Raw genomic sequence first — 19322 nt, forward strand, 5'->3', positions numbered from 1 at the left:
CACGGCTTAAGGCGATGCCTTCATCCAGCAGTGGATCTATTATGGCCAATAAACAAAATAGATTTGGGGTGACATCCAAAGACATGTTCGCTTTGTGTTTTAAATTGTTAGACCAGACGCAGCCTGTGGATGATATCGGCGTGCAAGCTTTGGCGCTGTGCTCAATACCGAGCCTTGATCTGACGCTGATGATTTGCAGTGTGGAGGAGCGGCTTGCTAGCAGTCATGCAACAACGAGGCAGAGGCTGCGTCAACACCGCTGATCTCTCTGCATGTAGCTCTGAAACACCGTCATACTTTAACCACTAAATAAGCTGCACGTCCTGATGCCCGAAACGCGTGGCTTGCAAACAAACACCTCCCCACATGATGACGTGTTGTTTACTCGAGAAATAATAATTATTAGGGCTGTAATGAGCGGCATATTTGAACAAGGTCACGTGATAGGGCCTCTATTCTCTGTTGGCCTCGGTTTAATGCTTCACCTGAGGCCTTTTAGTGATCTGCATCTCAATTGCACCTCCTCCCACCTCCCCCCAACCACTCGCTCTGCCACTGCAGCACAGTGGGGAGTGGGTGGGGTGGGGTGTTGACTGGCGACAATTATCGTCTGGCCCACGCGAATTCGTGAATGGGCTCGGACCAGCCGTGGCAGGTTTCATGCTGCCTCAATGACCCCCCCCCCCACTAACCCCCCCCCCCCGGCTGGCACGGTTAAGGGCAGCCAGTCGCGTGAGGGCTCCCACATTCTCCGGCCAACGCGTTTCCCTGATCACTTGGGGGTGGAGGGCCATCAGAATCTCACGTCCCTGCAGCCCACCACAGATATCTCCAGGGTGGGTCCAGGGCACCACCACGGTCAGCATTTATTCTCTGCCGAGCGCCGCGCCGTGCGGACAAATCCAGCGGTTCGCGGTGTGATTCGTGACATGGACGCGGCGAGAGAGCGCGGCAGCGCGTGCGCTCCCGTTATCCTGGTCGTCAGCCCTCACTGCTGCTGCTGTGGCCGCTGTTGCTGCTGCTGCTGCAGCCGCCGCCGCTGCTGCTGCTGCAGAAGAAGACTCGAGTGGGTGAGTGGCTCGTACCCGCTGTGGGCGTCTCGCCAGGCTTGTTGTTGCGTGAATTGTAATCATTATTATTATTGATCGTTCTGGGTCTGCCCTGCATCAGCGTCTGCGGTCCCCCTCTCGTACTATTTGACCGCAGCGTGAAGAACGTCTGAGCCAAAGAGCTACCGACGTTTAGGCAGAGGACAAAGGGAGGAAGGTCTAGGAGCAGAAACACAGAGTTGACGTGCCAGCAATATTGTTTGGCTAAGTGGCGCTTGTTTGCAGATTGCCCAACTCCGTGTCGGAAGGTCGCGAGTTTGACTCAGCACGTCGTCATCCTCGTCTCTCTGGGGTCGAGAGGAAGGGTGCCACTGTGTGAGGAGCTGGCCGTGGTTGTTGAGTGAATGCACTGGCTCCCAATGTGGGAATGTGGAATTGACGCATGTCGATTTGGTGCTCACACACGGGCTGAACGGATTTCAGTCGACAGATCGATGCGTCGTCATTACACCGACAAAATGATCTTCGGTCATTCTCTGAGCTCGACTCTCTCTGTTCTGAATAATGGTCATTGCCCGAAGCGTCAGCCTGCTGTGTATATTTCTCTGGCGACGCAGTGCCAATGATTAAGCTTGTGCTGGATGCTGGTATCATATACAAAGACAACGTTCCTCCCCTGTAGCCTTTAACAGAGTTTTGGGGCAAGTGTTGTTAGTGAGCACCTATTAAGACCAGCACGGCACACGGGGGCATGGGTGGCCACCACGACGCCACACCGGGTACCCATTTGAGGCCGAGCCGACCTAGGGAAGGCCCAGGACCCGTTCAGATATTCGTCACCGACGTTAGCGGGAATCGCATTCCGGTCGCCGGGATCTAACCGCTCGTCTACTACTCTCTTACGGGGGCATCTCACACACGTACACACACAGCTGTGTGTGTGTCCACGCACAGCTGTGTGTGTACGGCACTCAAGGTTTAATTGAACGGGACCAGGTAATGGAGAGGGCAGGTTGGCAGAAAATCCAGAAACATGACCCTAATCCTTTACGCATTAAACTAAGCGAAATGTATTTACATTATCTGTCATTGTAATTTCTCAACATTTAATTAAATACATTTGAGCGTCACGTAGGTCAGTTGAATGTTCTTCTCGGCATGCAAACAGCCGATAAGTTCAGATGAGCGATGGCTTCCGGAGTGGTTGAGTGACAGGGCGACGTGATAGCGTATGACGCGTGTGTTGTTCTGTGTTTGACCAAGAGGTATCTTCATAGTGTGTAGGGAATATCATGAAACACCCACAGTGTCTTGATTTAAAGCTTTCGTGACTGCAGGGATTCATATTCTTGGTTCCCTTCTATGCGACTTTACCGAAAGAACCAAGAATATGTACCCACAGTGTCGTTTACAACAGTGCTATCTATGGTGGCGAGATGTTAACTACCTCGCCTGATATACAGGACGTCGTGAGTTCGATTTCTGTATATTTGGAGTTTGCATGTTCTCCCCGCAGTCGCATGGACAATCAACTAAAGCGTGAGAGCCTTCTCACCGCCTCCAGTAAAAACAGGTCGCCTTTGATTTCCTAATGAAGGTTATTAGCCCAGCGCTACGACACCTCAATGTGACCTTCCAGTCGTGCCGGACATTTATTTCTGGATGTTTTTCAGCCACGGCACAATTTTAAAAGCCAACCCTCTCCTCCCCCCCCCCCCCCCTGCTTTGCCACCCTCTGCACAACTTATCGCAGCCAAGCCACGGCTTTATGACGCTGTAAAAAAAGTGGAATTTACATTTTTCCAAGGTGAACCGATCGTAACACGCAACAAAAAAACACCGCACCAAAATAGTATATATATTTTTTCAGATGAAGCTTCCGTGCATTCGTGTCTTGTTGATGATGCAGTGCACGTGCAAATGGAATCAGAACCTTTGTTTGGACTGCAGGAGGAGGAAGGAGGAGGAATCTGAAGAGCTATGAAGCTCTTTTTCACAGATGTCCAGTAAGGGCACGGGGGTCAGCGAGTTGCAACAACAAACGATACAAAAAAAAAACGATCGGAGTGCAAATTGAGAAACGGTAAGCAAGTCACGAAAAATAAATAAGTAATAACATATATGGGCTTGTTGAACTTCTTTCACACCGTACGTAGCCAACCGTGCTAATTGGAGGAGTACAGAATATAAATAGGGCTAGGTGAACTAGCGGACATGGGCAGTACACGGTGGCGCTGTCTTGGATAATCGTTAATGGTCAAGGGTAATAAAGGAGTGGCAGCCAAGGAATGGAACGAATTGGACGAGTGGGCGTGCACAGGGGAGATGGAGTGATGAAATCAGTTCGTGTGCGGATGCCGGCTGGATCACAACCTTCGCAGGATCGCGAGAGGTGGCGACGGTGGAGACTTTGCGGAGGCCTTCATCCAGCAGTGGATCGATCATGGCTGATGTAGATGATGATGATGATGAACATAAGTGCACGCAGAATAAAAACACAGATGGTGGATTACAGCGCAGTGTAGGAGGCCACAGGGTGAGCTCACAAATGAGTCGATGTAGCTCAATGGATGAACAACAAGGGTATGAATGTGATGCTTCTAATGACAACGTTGGAGCTGTGATGTCTACTGTGATGATGATGGTGGTGATGGTAGTTGTGGTGATAATGATGATGGTGATTATTGATGACAGACGATGATGATGTGTACAATAGAACTTCAACAAGGGAGATGAGAGGTTTGTGGATGGGACAATGGACAGATGTGCTGGTGGGACAGATCCGGTGTGCTGGTCGAGTGAGGGACAGGTTTGTGGATGGGACATTGGACAGATGTGCTGGTGATACTGTGGCCAGGTGCAATGTGGTCGGTGGTGCTGTTGATGGGCGGTGACGTGGCCGGGCGGTGGTGCAGTCCTCGGTGAGACTTTCGTGGTTGAAATAAAGTTTCATATTTATTCTTAACGACGCACGTGTCACGTGGCCCGCGTGGTTTGCTCTGCTGCCGCCACCACAGGGGGTGAAGCCTGCGAGCTTCGACAAGGTGGCCTTCCCCGAGGTGAAGGAGATCATCGAAGGATGCATCCGCAAGACCAGCGACGAGCGGTAACGCGCACACCGGCAAGCCTAGACGCTCGCGCGCATGCCAGTGGGGCACTGCGGTGGCCAGGAGATGTGATCTCCCCGGCATGGAGTGCCGGAGCGCGTGGGTTCGATCTCGGATCCCCTGACGATGCCTCCTTTAATATCACAAATCTAGCTGTCCGCCTGATGATGCTAGTTGTAATTACTTCGAGATTTGAAGTTTTCGTGACTGCAAGGATCCATACTCTTTGGGTTTTTTCGGTAAAGTCACGTAGGTAAAAAATAATAAAATACTGTAATTACTGGCGAAACGTCGTACTTGAATTGTAAATATTCTGGGTGTGCTCTCTAACACGCAGGTGTGCTGTACTAGTAACGAATTGGCATGTTTTGTTTACGTGACAAGCCTTACTGATTGGCAGGTTTAACGGCACATTTATATTGGTTTAACAGGTAGGCTTTCGCGACCAATATTATTCGTAATGAAGGTTTTTGGGTTAGATCGCTTAAGTATAGATGTGTCGTAGTCCTCCACCACCCAATGACGCTGGATGTAATTGCCAGCGAAACGTCGTATTCAAATTGTAAATGTTGTGGATTTACTCTCCAACACACCGGTGGGCTGTAGTAGTTAATTAATTGGCGCGTTGTTTACGTGACAAACCTTACTGGCTGTGTCGGGTGGTGGAGGGTTACGGCACATTTATACTTACGCGATCTTACCCAAACACCTCTGTTATGGGTGTCTATTCCGAGTCCGCGTGTTCTCTCTTTCTCACCACGATGTTCGTGTTGATCATTCTCTCTGGTATTACCACCATCCACATTTAAAAAGAACACGCGTCTAGAGCAGTGCTCTTCATTGCAAGGCTCGCGGGCCACTGGCGGTCCCTGGTGGCCTCTACTGTGGCCCCCGACAATACACGCAATGTGAAAACCACACCCCAGCGTTGTGCTGTCAAACCGAGCGGATGTGTGGCGGCCCTCACACTGTAGTCTTTTTGGCGAAAGTGGCCCCGCTCTGAAAATTAGTGAAGAACGCCGCTTGAGATGATTTGTCTGCTACTATACATTCCCGCATGTGACGATGTCGGCCACTTTAAAGAGCTGCCACGTATGGCCAGGTCGCTCCTGAACAAGAGTGAACAAGAGCGCATCGCTCAGTGGGCTCTACACGGTTAAATAAAACAGTGAGTCACGTTGCGGGGAGTCTTCTTTACGCAGCCTCTGCTGAACGATTCGCTCTTCCACATTGACCACACGTGGTTTGCGAGACGTGGGAGTACCCACACTGTGCCCCACCGCAGGCTACCTGTGGATCGACAAACTGCGTGCGGCTCGGCCAATCGGATGCGTTGGGACTGCGTGTGGCGTTGAGTTGCGCAATCCCGCACGGGCTGCACAACTTCCTCGTATCATTTCAAATGATGCCACGCTTGTGAAAAAAATCAGCTGCCAAACTAATTACAATTTTTGAACTTCAGTCGTGCTACTTATCATGACGAGCTATTAGAATTGTTTGTTTATTCGCAGCAACTGACTTCGAGTTGAAATATCCACACCCCCCGATTCGCACGGTCGGCTACGTACGGTGCGAAAGAAAGTTGAGCGTGCATCGAAACAAATTTGGTGCCCTGCATGTGTCATCCCCCCCGTGCATGCGCCCCTTTCCCCCCGCGCAGCTTCTCCATCAAGGACCTGCTGGCGCACGCGTTCTTCGCGGAGGACACGGGCGTGCGCGTGGAGCTGGCGGAGGAGGACGACGGCGAGCGGAGGACCATCAAGCTGTGGCTGCGCGTGGAGGACTCGCGCAAGCTGCGGGGCCGTTACCGCGACAACGAGGCCGTCGAGTTCAGCTTCGACCTCGACTTTGACATCCCGGAGCAGGTGGCCCAGGAGATGGTGAGAAGCCGCGTGCGGAGAGACGTGCAGGGAGACGTGGGGGAGACGCGCGGGAGACGCGGGGAGACGCGGGGGGAGACGCGGGGGGAGACGCGGGGAAAACACCGCGGGGAGACGTCGTTACGGGGAGCGGAGACGGGGGGCACTGCGATGTCGAGACGTTGACTACATTGACTGGTATACAGGAGGTCGTCGGTTCCATCCCGATCCTGACGGCTGTATATTTGGAGTTTGTATGTTCTCGCCGTGGTCGCGGGAATTTTTCTCCGCGTCCTCTGGTTTTTCCCTCCACATATAGAAACATGCGTTTCGAGTACTTGGCTGCTTTAAACGTGTACATGATAGGCCACATAATTGAACTATTATTTGTAGCCAGGTCGCTTATGAAAAAGAGTTATATAGCTCAGTGGGCCTTACTTGTGGAGAGATTTAAGAGACCAACTTCTTTCCCACCGTACGTAGCCAACTGTGCTCATTGGAGGTGCGGGGGAAGGCGAAACAAACTAAACACAAAAATCAGTTCTAAAAAAAAAATAGTTTTCAACCCAGACGATTTAAAAGTGCATAGCTCCAGTGGCTTGCTATCATTGGAAGGAGGAGCGTTGCACGCGGCCGCTGAAGCGCGTCTGAAAGCGCCGCGCAACGCGGCGACGACCATGAGATGGCCACCCAAAAGCCTCCGCCGCTCCTGCGAGGACGAAACCGGAGTCCGCGTGACGGGTTACGCTCCTTGACGAGAACGGCGAAGGCTTATCGCCGTTCATTCGTGGCGAGCACTTCGCGCGCGCTACGAGCGCGGCGACCCCCATAGCAACGCGTTCGTTTCGGCGACCGGGAGCCGAAGGCGGACTCGGCGAGCACCGGACGGCGCCTTTCTGTGCGACCCCGCGGCAGGTCGAGTCGAGCATCATCCACGAGAGCGACCTGAAGACGGTCGCCAAGGCGATCAGGGACCGCGTGACCCTGCTGCGGAGCAAGCGCGACGAGCTGGAGAAGGCGCGCCGGGAGAAGGCGCGGGGCGAGGCCGAGGAGGAGGAGCAGCAGCAGCAGCAGCAGGAGCTGCGGCAGAGGGAGGCCGATGCCCACGCCCGCGATGCCTGGCTCGCCGGCCGGGCCTCCGCCCTGTCCTCGCCACCGGCCGCCAGGACGCCGGCGGGAGATTTCGCGCTCGGCCCATCGGCCGAGGCGGACGAACCGGAGGCCGATCGTTACCGGGACGCGGCGCTGACGCCGTCGTGTAAGTTCTGCGGTGGCCGTCGGTTGTCGACGTACGGTGTCAAATGAGTTCAACTTGCATTTACGTACAAGGCCCTCGTTTTAAGCTGCGTGCGGTGGTCGCTGGCCACGGGCTGGCAAAGCTTTGGAGTGGCACCAACCCCTTTACCGTCGTTGCCACCACCACCACCATCATCACCAGCAGCAGCCATTGTCTCTCTACTGCTGATGAGTGATTACGTCGTGGGACGTCAATTGTCAATGTTAGTTTACAGTTATTTCGTGAACATTTTTATCAGGTATTGCACTTCTTAAGGGAAATGATACGAACCTCGATGGTTGTGATGCGATGGTCTTTTGCTAATTGGACGACACGAATATCGCGGTCCTTACGTCACACAATCACGTATCGTAGTGCTGCCCTGGTGTGTCCAGGCGTCTTTCACGGATTTTGATGAATAAACGACCTCCTCCTCTGTGGAGGAGGCTCGTGAGGGATGCTGCTGGGTCGTTGGAGGCAGTCGCCCTCCAACAACAACGGAGGAACAATGCTCACAATAACGAGCGGAGCGCCGGACGGCTTATACGCAGACAGTTGGCACAGTGGGGAGCAAAGGTGGTGCATCTGTCAGTCATCTCAGTCAGTCAACCCACGGCACCTGCTGGGTCTATCCGTGACCTCCTGTCAGTGAGCCTTCGACACTTCATTTGGCCTTAAAGCGAACCGGATCAACGACCGGCATCGTTGATTTCGTCTGCCTGTGTGCACGTCTGTCTGTCCACCCGTCCCCCTGCACGCTCACCCTCACGCTCTCTCCCGCTCTCTCTCTCCCACTCTCTCTCTCCCGCTCTCTCTCTCCCGCTCTCTCTCTGTCTCGCGGCTGGCGGCCCCGCAGACGGCCGCGCCGACAGCGGCCGTGGCTCCTCGTGCCACACGGACACGCAGGGCAGCCAACAGGGCCTGGCGCGCGCCCCCATCCCCGACGCGTTCGCGTCCACGCCGTCGTCCACGCCCGCCACACCGTCGTCCGCGCCCCCCACCACGCCGTCGGGGCCCCAGGCGTCGCCGGGGCCGCAGGTGTCGCCGCCCCTCTCCTCGCTGCCGTACCTCCGGCAGCAAATGGTGAGTCCTGCCCCCTGGCTGACGGTGGGCGGCCGATGTAAAATTCCTTCGAGGGCCACCGAACGACGTCCTTCTTGGTTTTGGCCAGGCTCAGAGAGGCTGCCCCCTTGACCGTTGCCGGTCTGTCACCTCCGATCAGCAGCGCTTGGCTGCGTACGGCACGAAAATGAAGTTCAAGTGCAGTTCAACTCACGGTGGGGGGGCGATGCGATGGTCGGTCGGCCGGCACTTCCCAACCTGGTGCTCCGTGAGGCCGCTGCTGCTACGGGGGGGGGGGGGGGGGGGGGGATCTGCGGAAAATAACAAAATTAAAAATATTTAATAGCAATCATTTCCTCGCCAAGGAAATGTACAATTTCAAAACGGATATGAGCATGTGGTGGCCCGCAAAATGTTTGGAGGTTCGAAAGGTTGGGAACCGCTGTGCTCGGCGATGCGAGTAGTGGGCGGGGCTACCTGGGCAGTGGGCGGGGCTACCAGAGTAGTGGGCGGGGCTATACGAGCAGTGGGCGTGGCTACTTGGGCAGTGGGCGGGGTTACCTGGACAGTGGGCGGGGCTACCTGGACAGTGGGCGGGGCTACCAGAGTAGTGGGCGGGGCTACCTAGGCAGTGGGCGGGGCTATACGAGCAGTGGGCGTGGCTACCTGGACAGTGGGCGGGGCTACCTGGACAGTGGGCGGGGCTACCAGAGTAGTGGGCGGGGCTATACGAGCAGTGGGCGGGGCTACCTGCAGGGTAAGTGGGCCCTATGAGCAGTGGCGGTATTATTTTAGACAGCGCACTTTAACCGTCTTAACGGCTTCACACGACAACCAGTTCAGGTAGTAAGCCAAAGAGTTTATTTTAACGAAGTGTTGCATTTATATTTTTGGAATGACTTTGCTCGTCGAGATGCTAGTTATATCGTTAAACAACTGTGGAATTGTATCGATGATCGAGGTGTTTTGTGTTAGATCGCGTAACTATATTCTTTATTTTTATTTTATTTTTAGTTTACTTTTATTAATTTTTACCTACTTGACTTTACCGAAAAAACCTAAGAATATAACTATATCCTTCACCAACTGGTAATGGACCTGACTGGCTCACAAGTGACGACATCACATCTCTTGCTCTGGCTGTCCCACTGATGATGCCGGTTGTAATTACTGGCACAACGTCGAACTCCAATTGTAAATGTTGTTGTGGGTTTACTCTCCAACACACCGGTGTGCTGTACTAGTAACGAATTGGCCACGTTCTGTTTTCATGACAAACCTTACTAATTGGCTGTGTCGGGTGGTGGCGGGTTTAACGACACATTTATATATATTCACGCGATCCAAACCAAAAACCTCTGTTATTGATAATATTGGTCGGAAAGCCTACATGTCAAAGTAATTGTGGAATTAACTTTTTAAAACTTGTTTATCCTTCGCCGTTGAATGTGCTGTTGTTGTTGCTGCGGGGTTGTGGTTTTGTGTACCGCGCGTGCCCGGCTTGCGTAACCTGCACGTCACGAGACCGCTTGGCCGCTTGATCGCTTGATCGCTTGATCGCTTGACTCACCGCGGTCAATCCCACCCACAGTGCTTCTTGCTAATCCCACCTGCGACGACTCCCCCGTGAGAGCGCTTTAACCCCGCAACTAATGACAATCTACAACAACCAAACCAAACAAACCAAATGTACGATCTCGGCCAACCGCCCGGCCGCCGCCGACTAACACCGAGGAATGAAGACCCACCCGAAGGAGAAGAAGGAGACTGGACGATCGCGCACAGAAGACGGAAGACGGGTGAAACCGTCACGGTCGACGGCTCTGGATGAGTGGCGTCCGCCACCTTGCGAGTGCCCCCTTCCTGTCCCTGAGAATCCCGCGTCCTTCCCCTCTTCCCCACCCCACACCCGTCGCTTGGTTTGCGATTCCTCTCCGCCCGCCTCTTTGTCGTGACGGTGGCTCAAAAATTCGGGGGCAGCTTTTCACGTCCCGGTTTTGATTTGTCCAATGTGCAATTTTTGGTTATTTTTTTTCTTCCTGCCAAATTCCACTGCTTTTGGCTAAGCCCGGCCAAAAAATTGCTCTCCGACGCATTTTCGGGTCGCGCCGCGTGTTTTTCGGCACGATGTCCGACGTTTCGCCCCACGTGCGATGGGAGCTGCTTTAGGAAACCCCGGGGGCGATGGTTTCGCAGCGTAGTTTCCATTAGACGGCAAAACGAAAATAACGAATGCGCACTCGCAAAACGCGGACGCTTGGTCCGGGCACGGAATATATAAACGGGGCGATTAAAGTGCCTGCAAATCTTTAATTCCGTTGGACACTTTGTCGAAAATGCGCCAACGCCTCCGTCGCCAACTCTGGGGCATCGCCAAGACGATGCGTTTTGGCCAAATTCAACTCATCGTGAAACTCGCCCTGCAGAGTTTCACGATTGAGCATCGGTCCACCTCGACCCGACACGGCTTTAGCAACGTCATTTACGATCAGTTAACGTCCGCCAAACAACAACTAACCGTACCCACGGCCATGGCGTTACCTTTAACAGTCACGTCATGCAAGGTGGTTAGCTCAGCGTTAACGCTTGCGGGCGATGCGATTGTAGTTGTCCGAGTCTCTTGAGTTCACCAGTGGCGCTCCCGTCTGCCTGGTGTGCCTCTGTTGTGTTTGTCCTTCCCTCTCCCGTCCCTCTTGTGTCTCCCTCCATTCCCTGTCTCCCGCCTGCGTTTCCCTTCCCCTCTCTCTCTCCCCTCTCTCCGTCTCTGTTTTCATCACCTCGCCTTTCTCCTCCCGCACCTCCTCTACTTCCACGCTTTCCAGCTCTCTCACCGCCCTTCACTCTGCATTCTTTCTCGGATTCGATCCCTCCTCGCCTCTTGTCTCGTCCCTGCTCCTCCTCTTCCCCTCTTTCCCTCCCCTCCTCCCCTCATTCCCCATTCCCCATTCCCACTTCTCAGCCTCAGCGCCGACACAGCCTCTCCGTGTGCCTCCTCCACCCCGGCGCGGCCAGCCGACCGTCGAGCCCTCGCTCTCCCTCCCCGCCCCCCTGCCCATCCCCCCTGCTCCCCCTCCACCAGCTGCCGCACTTCCCATCCCCTCCATCGCCGCAACCTCCTCCTCCTCACCACCATCATCATTACCATCATCACCTTCACCCTGGCAGCGCCGTTGCCGCAGCGGCGGCGGCGGCCCCCCTCCACGCCCGGACCCCCGGCGGGCGCCGCCTCTCGCTCACAGAGGACCTGGCGCGAGCTCTCGACCTCTTGCTGCCCATGCGCAGCGGCGGCGCCAGCGGCGGCGCCAGCGGCGCCACTAGCGGAGCCCCTTCGGGGCCGGGCTCGCGGTGCGACTCGCCGGTGCCGCGCGGTCGGCGGTACAGCCTCCCCGCGCTCGCTCTCTCCGCCGTACGTCCGCCGTTAGAGACCCGAGCCGGAGGCGAGCGGGGGCGGTGCTGGCCCGGAGCACGAGGGATGACGCCGTTTAAACGCCTGACCCTGTGGTTTCCCTTGAAGCCACCTGTGCTCAGAGGCATCGGTCACAGACGTTCTGTTGCGCCGTCGCAGACAGCGCGGAGAGCGACACCCGCGGAACGAGCGCCCGTGCATTTCCACGCCACCACTGGAAATGAGACTAATTGATGAGCAATTCTTCAAATGAAATTAATTAAATTCGTCATGGTACATGCGCACAATTGCGCTTTTAAGAATCAATTAAATGCGCGTGACGCAAAATTAAATGCTAATATTTCTCTAGACTAATTGAGCAAACAACACGGATTGTGTGATGTATGTCATACAGACAATGGCAGAAAAGTCTCTTCTCTTAACTAATTGGTGACACTGAATTGGACGATTCACTCATTAGGGAGGTAGATCACTGCATTCCTACCAGTTATTTAATTCATTATATCGTGATTGTATAAGCAGTAGCTGTTATACGGATAATAACCGGCCCCCCACCATAAGAACGTGGAATTTATACCACTAACTCAGGGCAGTACAAAGCAGACAAGCACCGCTCCACGCTCATTAGACATTGTGCAATTTGCCATGTTTATGTGTACATATGTATATACAATTCTATATATGCATATGGATGTGTATGCATATTTTTCTATGCATACACACACAAATGGTCCAATGTAAAACATTTGAACGACGCTACTTTAATTGAACGCTCAATGTCACACCCACACATTGCTCTCAATAACCAATGACAGGACCATCGGGGCAAATGATGATGCGCTAATCATGTCCTAACCGCAGTGCATTTGCTATTGGCGCCATTCCTACATCTACAGGGCTATCACACGGGCGATGTGTTTCGCAGACGGGTAGGAGTCTGGAGTAGGGGTGGCGATGTTATCTCCCTCGCCTAGTACGCAGGTGGTCACGGGTTCGTTCCCGGACCCTGACGACGTTCTCTCTCCCCGTGGTGGTCGCGTGGATTTTTCTCCGGGTTCCTTCCGGTTCTTGCCCCACCCTCACCTCCCCAAATTTAGAAAGACGCCCTTAGATTATATTCTGCTATCGCTGTAAATTCCCACACGTGACGATAAAGCCACCTCGATGAGCTAACACGTGCCAGTTTGACTGAGCGAGGACGAGCAGCTCGGTGGGCACTGCTACCGTTTCGAAGTAAAGAGCCGGTACATCGTCCAGGACTAAGCGAGCCTTCGCGAACGTCTTGGGAAGGCATCACCGCCGCCGGTAGCCGGTGGTGCCGCTGTCGGGGGGTTTTGAGCTGGCGAGCCGCGTGGCAGTGAACCGCGCAACAAAACCCACCGGGGTCACCGACGTTCAGTGCCCTCCCCCGCTTTGATCTCCCGCGCGACACGCATGGCGCACGCGGTGCCCCGCACGCGCAGCATGGCTCACGGCCCCTGCCTCCCGGAGGCTCCGGCCTCGCGGCGCCGCCGAACTGCGGAGCTCGGTTTCCCTGCTCGGCGCGGGCGGGAGCGCACGACGCACGCGACCTCGCCTCCCGCTCGTGTTTTGTTTGCTGTGAACGTCCTTGGACCTTCGTGCTTCTCATCCACCAATGTTCTGCGTCTTCTCCGATCTCCTGTTGTGTGCGTGCGTGCGTGCGTTCGGTCGCCGTTTGTGCCGCCCCTTGAGCGTTGTCCCGTTCTCTCTTGTGGACGCAGACCAGACACCTGCCGGTCGCCGCACATTGCGCGGGCGACGGCGCCGCTCTCTCGTTCAGCTCCATTCCCGAACGGCCGAGCGCCGGGCCGCCCCGCTCTCCATTCCATCTGCACTCCCCCTCCAGCCCCCCCCCCGGCTTTTTCTACCACCGCCACGCCGGTGCGGGCGGCTCTCTCACCGAGGCCCTGCCGCGCCACGTCCACCACTGGGCCGGGCCGAGCAACCTCGCTCGGTTCTCGTACCCGCCGCCGCACTCGGGGCAGGGCGAGTCGTCGGCCGACGGTTTGTCCTTCGCGCCGGCTCTGAGCCGAGCGGGCTCCGGCGGGCAAATAGAACGCAGCTCCAGCGGGGAATCCCACCTGGCCGTCGCCGAGTGCCGCACGTCGAGCGAAGATTCGCACTCCGCGGAAACGTACGCCGGCGCTTCTCCCGGGGAGTCCGCTGCCGGTCAGGCGCTCCTGGCGTTTCGGCACGGCGTGGCGCCGCACGCCCACGTGATGTCGCATCGCCACCACCACCAGCAGCAGCAGCAGCAACAGCAGCAACCGTCGCGTCCTGCAACGCCTCCGCCGCCCCTTGGCTGGTACGGCGGCTACAGCCCGCGGGCCGCGTCACCGCAGCCGCCTCTCCTCGCCTTCCCCGGCTCTCCCCAGCGGCCAACCGGACCCGGCGGCGTCCAGCAGCAGCCGCCGCCGCTGGATTTCCGCACCTCGCCGGAACAATTTTACAGCCACCAGCAGCTCCTGCAGTTGAGGCAGCAGGACGGCGGGCACGGCGCCCCGTGCCCGTCTCCCGACTGGCAGCGGCCGGACTACGGCTTCCGGTCCGACCTGGCGGGCGCCCCGCAGCAGGAGGCTTTCTACGGACAGCACGGAGCCGCGGCGATGCCCTCCGCGATGCCGACGGCGTCCCTTGACTTTCGCTTCCCCGCCCTCACGCCGGGCTTTGACGCGCGGCCGCCGGCGCGGCCAGGGCCCCCAGTGGGCCGCGCACCTCCCGCCGTGCCCCAGTCGGCACCCCCCCTTCAAGACGGTGGCAGCGGCGGCGCTCAGTCGGCCTTCCCCTTCTTCTCCTCCTCGACTCCGTCGCGCAAGTCCAGCGACGTCGGCTCGCTCGGCTCGTTGGAAAATGCGACGTGTGGCTCGCTCGAGGGCTGGCCGTCGCCCGTCGTCGCGCCCCTCGGGCTGGAATACGAAGTGGCGTTTGGCTTCACCGATGCCAGACCTCCTCTCCGTCTGCAGCAGCAGCTGCTGACTTCGCCAGCATTCCCCTCCGCGGTCCTCCAGGTGTTCTCGCGAAACAAGAAAGCGTGCGCGGCGCAACGGACCGATAAATAAATTCAAAACACACGCTTGCGTGACCGAGTCCACGTACTCCGCGTAGCACGTGCGCAAAAGCAGCTGTGGCGGGTCTGGCCCTGCCCCCAGCAGCGTTGCGTTCTGCACCGGAGCCTTCGCGTTGATCTCAAGCGTGGAGTCAACCAACGTGTCGGAGACGTTTCCCTGTTTCTCGACGACGATTATTATTATTATTGCTACAGACCATCGCGGGTCATTCCCTAAAGCCTCAGTACTAAGTGTGAGATGTATTTCTTTTACGTAAAAGGTGGCATTTTATTTGTTTCGTTTTAGGCCTTGGCAGCACCCACAGAGATCACCGATTCAAATATTCTCTGGGATAGCCGTCCCAGGCTGCAGGATATGCCCATCAGTGACATCTGTGGGGGTTGCTGCTGGGCCGTAAAACAACAAAAAGCATTGCATGGGGCTCGTTGTTAGATAAATGCAAAACGTTCGAAATTAAAAGACGAGCAGGGTGTGGGGCGGGAGGCTCCAGATCTACGGCAACCCATCGAATGTCCGTCAAATGTAAATCGCGCTGAGCAGGTTCCGCTGTGCCAGGCCTCCCATGAGCCACGTGGCCCATGAGGACGCAAGGTGACTGCCGCCCAGCCACCTTACCGGCAAAGAGTCGATATTGACCGCCCGCGTGTGTACCGTACGCACGCGTGTTGTCGAAGCCTGCAGCAAATAGGGGACCCACGATCGTCACAGAAAAATAATAGGGTTTGGCGGGGGGGGGAGGTTTCTATGTCTCTAGTGCCACATCAAGGGCCACGACCTTTGCCCTCGCTGCGCATCGCATCCGTTGGGTCACCCCACAACGCATGGCGCCCTTCGTTTCACGTTTATTCATCGGTCTGTTGCACGGTGTCTCCATCAACTCCGTCTCCGTAGCACGGGGGGGGGGGGCTGGGCAAGGGGGGGGGGCTCTAGATGGGGACCTAGCCCCCATACCCCCCCGCCCCTCGCTATCACGTGGCACGAGTGCGTTGCGGGCGGTCCGCCCCCGTTCGCCATAACTTACGGCTTTTCCCCTCTCTCCCACGGTAGTCGGAACAGTCCTTGCCGAGCCCATCGCAGGAGGAGCTTCCGTCCGTCTTTGGCACGACCTCTCCGCAGGCCGTGCAGCAGGTGAGGCCACCGCTCCGCTGGGGCAGCGGCACGAGACTTCGCAGCACGGCGGCAGACCGCGCCGGGCTGTGCCTGGACCAGGGGGCCTCGATTTGTGGGAAAAATGCTCTGGAGGTTAGGTTTAAAGCTTTCGTGACTGCAGGGATTCATATTCTTTGTTCTTTTGGTAAAGTCATGTAGAAGGGAAGTAATAAAATAATGAAAATAAAACATTTTATTTTTTTATAATATAATATTTTATTATGTTTTATTTTCATTATTTCCCTTCTACGTGACTTTACCGAAAGAACCAAGAATATAATGCTCTGGAGGTTAGGTTTTTTTTGCCTTGAGGCTGGCAGGCCTACTACGGTCACAGTCGAGTCATGAATATCAGAGGACAACATGGATCATGGGTCACAAAGTAAAGTATCAGAGCCGTAGTGAATCGTCAGTGACTGCGCGCGTGTATATAAGGAACGAAACAGATAGACTTCTCCACAATCTCCACAAATCTGGCTGTCGCCTGATGAAGCTAGTTGTAATTACTAGCGAAACATCTTACTCAGATTGTAAATGTTGTGGCTTGGCTCCCCAACACACCGGTTAGTGCTGTACTAGTGACGAATTGGCCACGTTCTGTTTACGTGACAACCCTTACTAGTTGGCCATGTCGGGTGGTGGCGGGTTTTATCGACGCATTTATACATTTACGCGCTCTAACCCAAGAAGCCTCCATTATGTGCGCGTGTGTTATGAGCCTTCTTGGTTCTTTCGGTAAAGTCACGTAGAAGGGACAGACCTGTTCTTCACCTGAGGACGGCTGCTTGCGTTGTGGCCGAAACGTCGTGAGAATTGTATTTTATTATTTATTATTATTGTATTATTTCCCTTCTACGTGACTTTACCGAAAGAACCAAGAAGATGAATCCCTGCAGTCATGAAAGCTTTAAATCGAAATGTGTTATGAGTGCCGCACATCGTAATGATCGGCAGGCTTGTGATGGAACCTGCGGTTGAAGAACCGTGCAGGAATCTTTATTCGCACCGGAGTTACAGCGAAGCAAATGAGCGATTCGGTAAATATGTGAGGTGCAGTTATAAAGTCACGGGAATCTGTTGCCATGATCGCTTGCGCATCTCATCGTGAAACGTTTCGATCCTAGTCAACACCGAGCGTAGCTCACAGACTGCGGCCGGCGTTCCTATTTTCTCGGATCACTGGATCTGCGAGCAGCAGCCTTGCGGCCCGGTGGATGCCCCAGAAACCTTTGCGACGGAGCCGAGTCCAGGGGCCCAGGAGCTCATCACGTCCCCTCCGCTCGCCGGCACGCTGGCTGATGGCCTCACGTCGCCACCAAGTTGGTCGCCGGCAAAACAAGAGGTAGGTACGGCGTCCATGCACGCGTGTTACGTAGCCAACCGCGCTTATCGGCTGCTGCGGTGGGAACGACAACAAACGAAACGTAAAAAGTTTTATATCTAGGTGATGTAAAAGTGCACAGCTCCAGTGGTTACCTAATATCGGTGTCTTATGTCGAGATGAGGTGGGAATATATGAATGTATAGGTAAACATAGATCATGTGAGGATATTTTAAGTAATTTTTTTTCTTTTAATTATTTTTAAGAGTGTATATATGTTGTTTGTCTCTTAACTGTGATTAATAAAATATGTTATTCACTCAGGCAACTGGAAAGATTTTGCCCAATCCTCACCAACCGGCTCAAAAACTTAATAAACTAAAAGTATCCACATTGGTGATATCGATTCTTAAGATTTCACAAACATTGCTCAACATAATAATGATGAATGTCGTGTCCTAGAAACCACAATTAGAGTATGATTGACCTGCACTGCTCCACTTTAGTTTCCGACCAAAGCGGCACACTCTCAGCAATCGCAATTTCGACGGTGCCGTTTGTTGCTGACCGCTGAACGTTTTGGCCCTGCTTGGTCCGATTCTCAGCAAATGCGTTATAAAAACTACTGTCAATAATAATAATTGAAATTTATTTTTAAGGTACCTTCCACTAATGTCTCAGGGCGCCTTGTAAGATTAAGAAGGCCAAGAGAGACGGAGAAGCTAAATAGGATAAAGTGACTTAAGAAGATGTGGCTTAAGACGAGACTTATTGGATGACCGAATTTACAACGGTCGAGAATTCCGCAGCCACATCCGTCAAAAGACGAACGCAGAATCGGAATTAGATCGGAGAAATCCGATGAGCTACGAAGCTCTATCTAACATTCATTCATTGCGCGCACAGTCAGCGAAGGAGCGCTGCGCCAAACGTGCGTGACCTCTCGCGACAGCGTTCGCGTAGCCTGCTCTTGGCTGCCGTACACACGGCGTCTCAATCACAGTGGGTGGGGGTGGGGGGGTGACCTCTGGGGTGCGGCGCCATCCCCTAGAGGGTGGCGGTCCACTTCGGAACGTCGGCCGCCAACTGAAGTGAGCGCAACTTACAGGTGTCCAGCGAGGGCGTTGTCGGGTACCGTAGTTCCGCGCTCTCCGCCACGCGCGATTAAGCGAACTCCGCTTTGCCCCGTCGTGCCTTTTCAGACCCGGACGCGGAGCTTCAGCGAAACGATCCCCGTTCTGCAGCACATGCAGCTCTTCCCCTCGTTCGACAGGTGAGACCTGCGGTGGCGCGGGCCCCATCCCGGGGGGGGGGTGGGGTTCGCTCCCCGGTTGGGTTCCGTGCCGCGACCGTTGCACGCGGTGCACGCTGAACCTCTTCCCGCACCGCACGTAGCGATGGACAAGCTCCTGCGTGACTTCGTTTTGTCACAGTTGTGGGATATAATTAAGTTCGCTCCACATCTGTTTTAGCAGCGCAGTAGTGTACTGTTAGAATGCGGAGTATGGGTACGTAGAGTGGGCAGCGGTCGCGCAGTGGTTAGCACAACCGCGCTACGAACCCGGCCACCCGAGTTCGATTCCCGCTCACGACCAATACCGGTGAAGATTATCTGAACCGGTCTTGAGCCTCCCCTAGGTCGACTCAGCTTCAAATGAGTACCTGGTGCAGTGTGCAAACATCCCCTTAAGGGAGATAAAGGCGGCCGGACGTTGGTGTTGGCTGCCCACCCCCTTCGTGTGCTGTGCCGGCCTTCATCGGTGCTCTCTAACAGCTCTTGCCCCAACAGTCTGTTAAAGGCTATACGGGGGACCTTTGTCTTTGTTGCCGGGGGGGGCAGCACGCACTCGGACGCGGCATCGGGCGTGGAGATGAGCGACGGCTACGAGTGGCCCCCGGGCGGCGACGAGGACAGGAGGGCGACCCGCAGGCCGCGCCGGCGGCCCACGCGAACCCGCTCGCGCCACGACAAGACCACGCGGCCCAAGCTCCAGATCCTCTCTG

At 55.2% G+C, this 19322-nt stretch overlaps 1 protein-coding gene across 4 annotated transcripts in view; it reads left to right on the forward strand.

The window, feature by feature from the left end:
- LOC133356749 (serine/threonine-protein kinase WNK1-like) overlaps positions 1 to 19322 on the forward strand; it is a 149352-nt gene that overhangs the window by 110186 nt on the left and 19844 nt on the right. For 2 of the 4 annotated variants that reach the window (XM_061574403.1, XM_061574404.1), the window contains exons 5-14: positions 4067 to 4155; positions 5817 to 6036; positions 6931 to 7273; positions 8148 to 8374; positions 11313 to 11759; positions 13502 to 14788; positions 15896 to 15976; positions 17193 to 17339; positions 18521 to 18591; positions 19159 to 19321. In XM_061574403.1, the coding sequence (XP_061430387.1) occupies positions 4067 to 4155; positions 5817 to 6036; positions 6931 to 7273; positions 8148 to 8374; positions 11313 to 11759; positions 13502 to 14788; positions 15896 to 15976; positions 17193 to 17339; positions 18521 to 18591; positions 19159 to 19321 (3075 nt within the window). The remainder of the gene's footprint in view (positions 1 to 4066; positions 4156 to 5816; positions 6037 to 6930; positions 7274 to 8147; positions 8375 to 11312; positions 11760 to 13501; positions 14789 to 15895; positions 15977 to 17192; positions 17340 to 18520; positions 18592 to 19158; position 19322) is intronic. The other 2 variants (XM_061574405.1, XM_061574406.1) reach the window with 2 other exon arrangements.

This window comes from Lethenteron reissneri, chromosome 55, assembly GCF_015708825.2.
Source record: "Lethenteron reissneri isolate LAM-NWPU_2019-01 chromosome 55, ASM1570882v1, whole genome shotgun sequence".
Lineage (NCBI taxonomy): Eukaryota > Metazoa > Chordata > Hyperoartia > Petromyzontiformes > Petromyzontidae > Lethenteron > Lethenteron reissneri.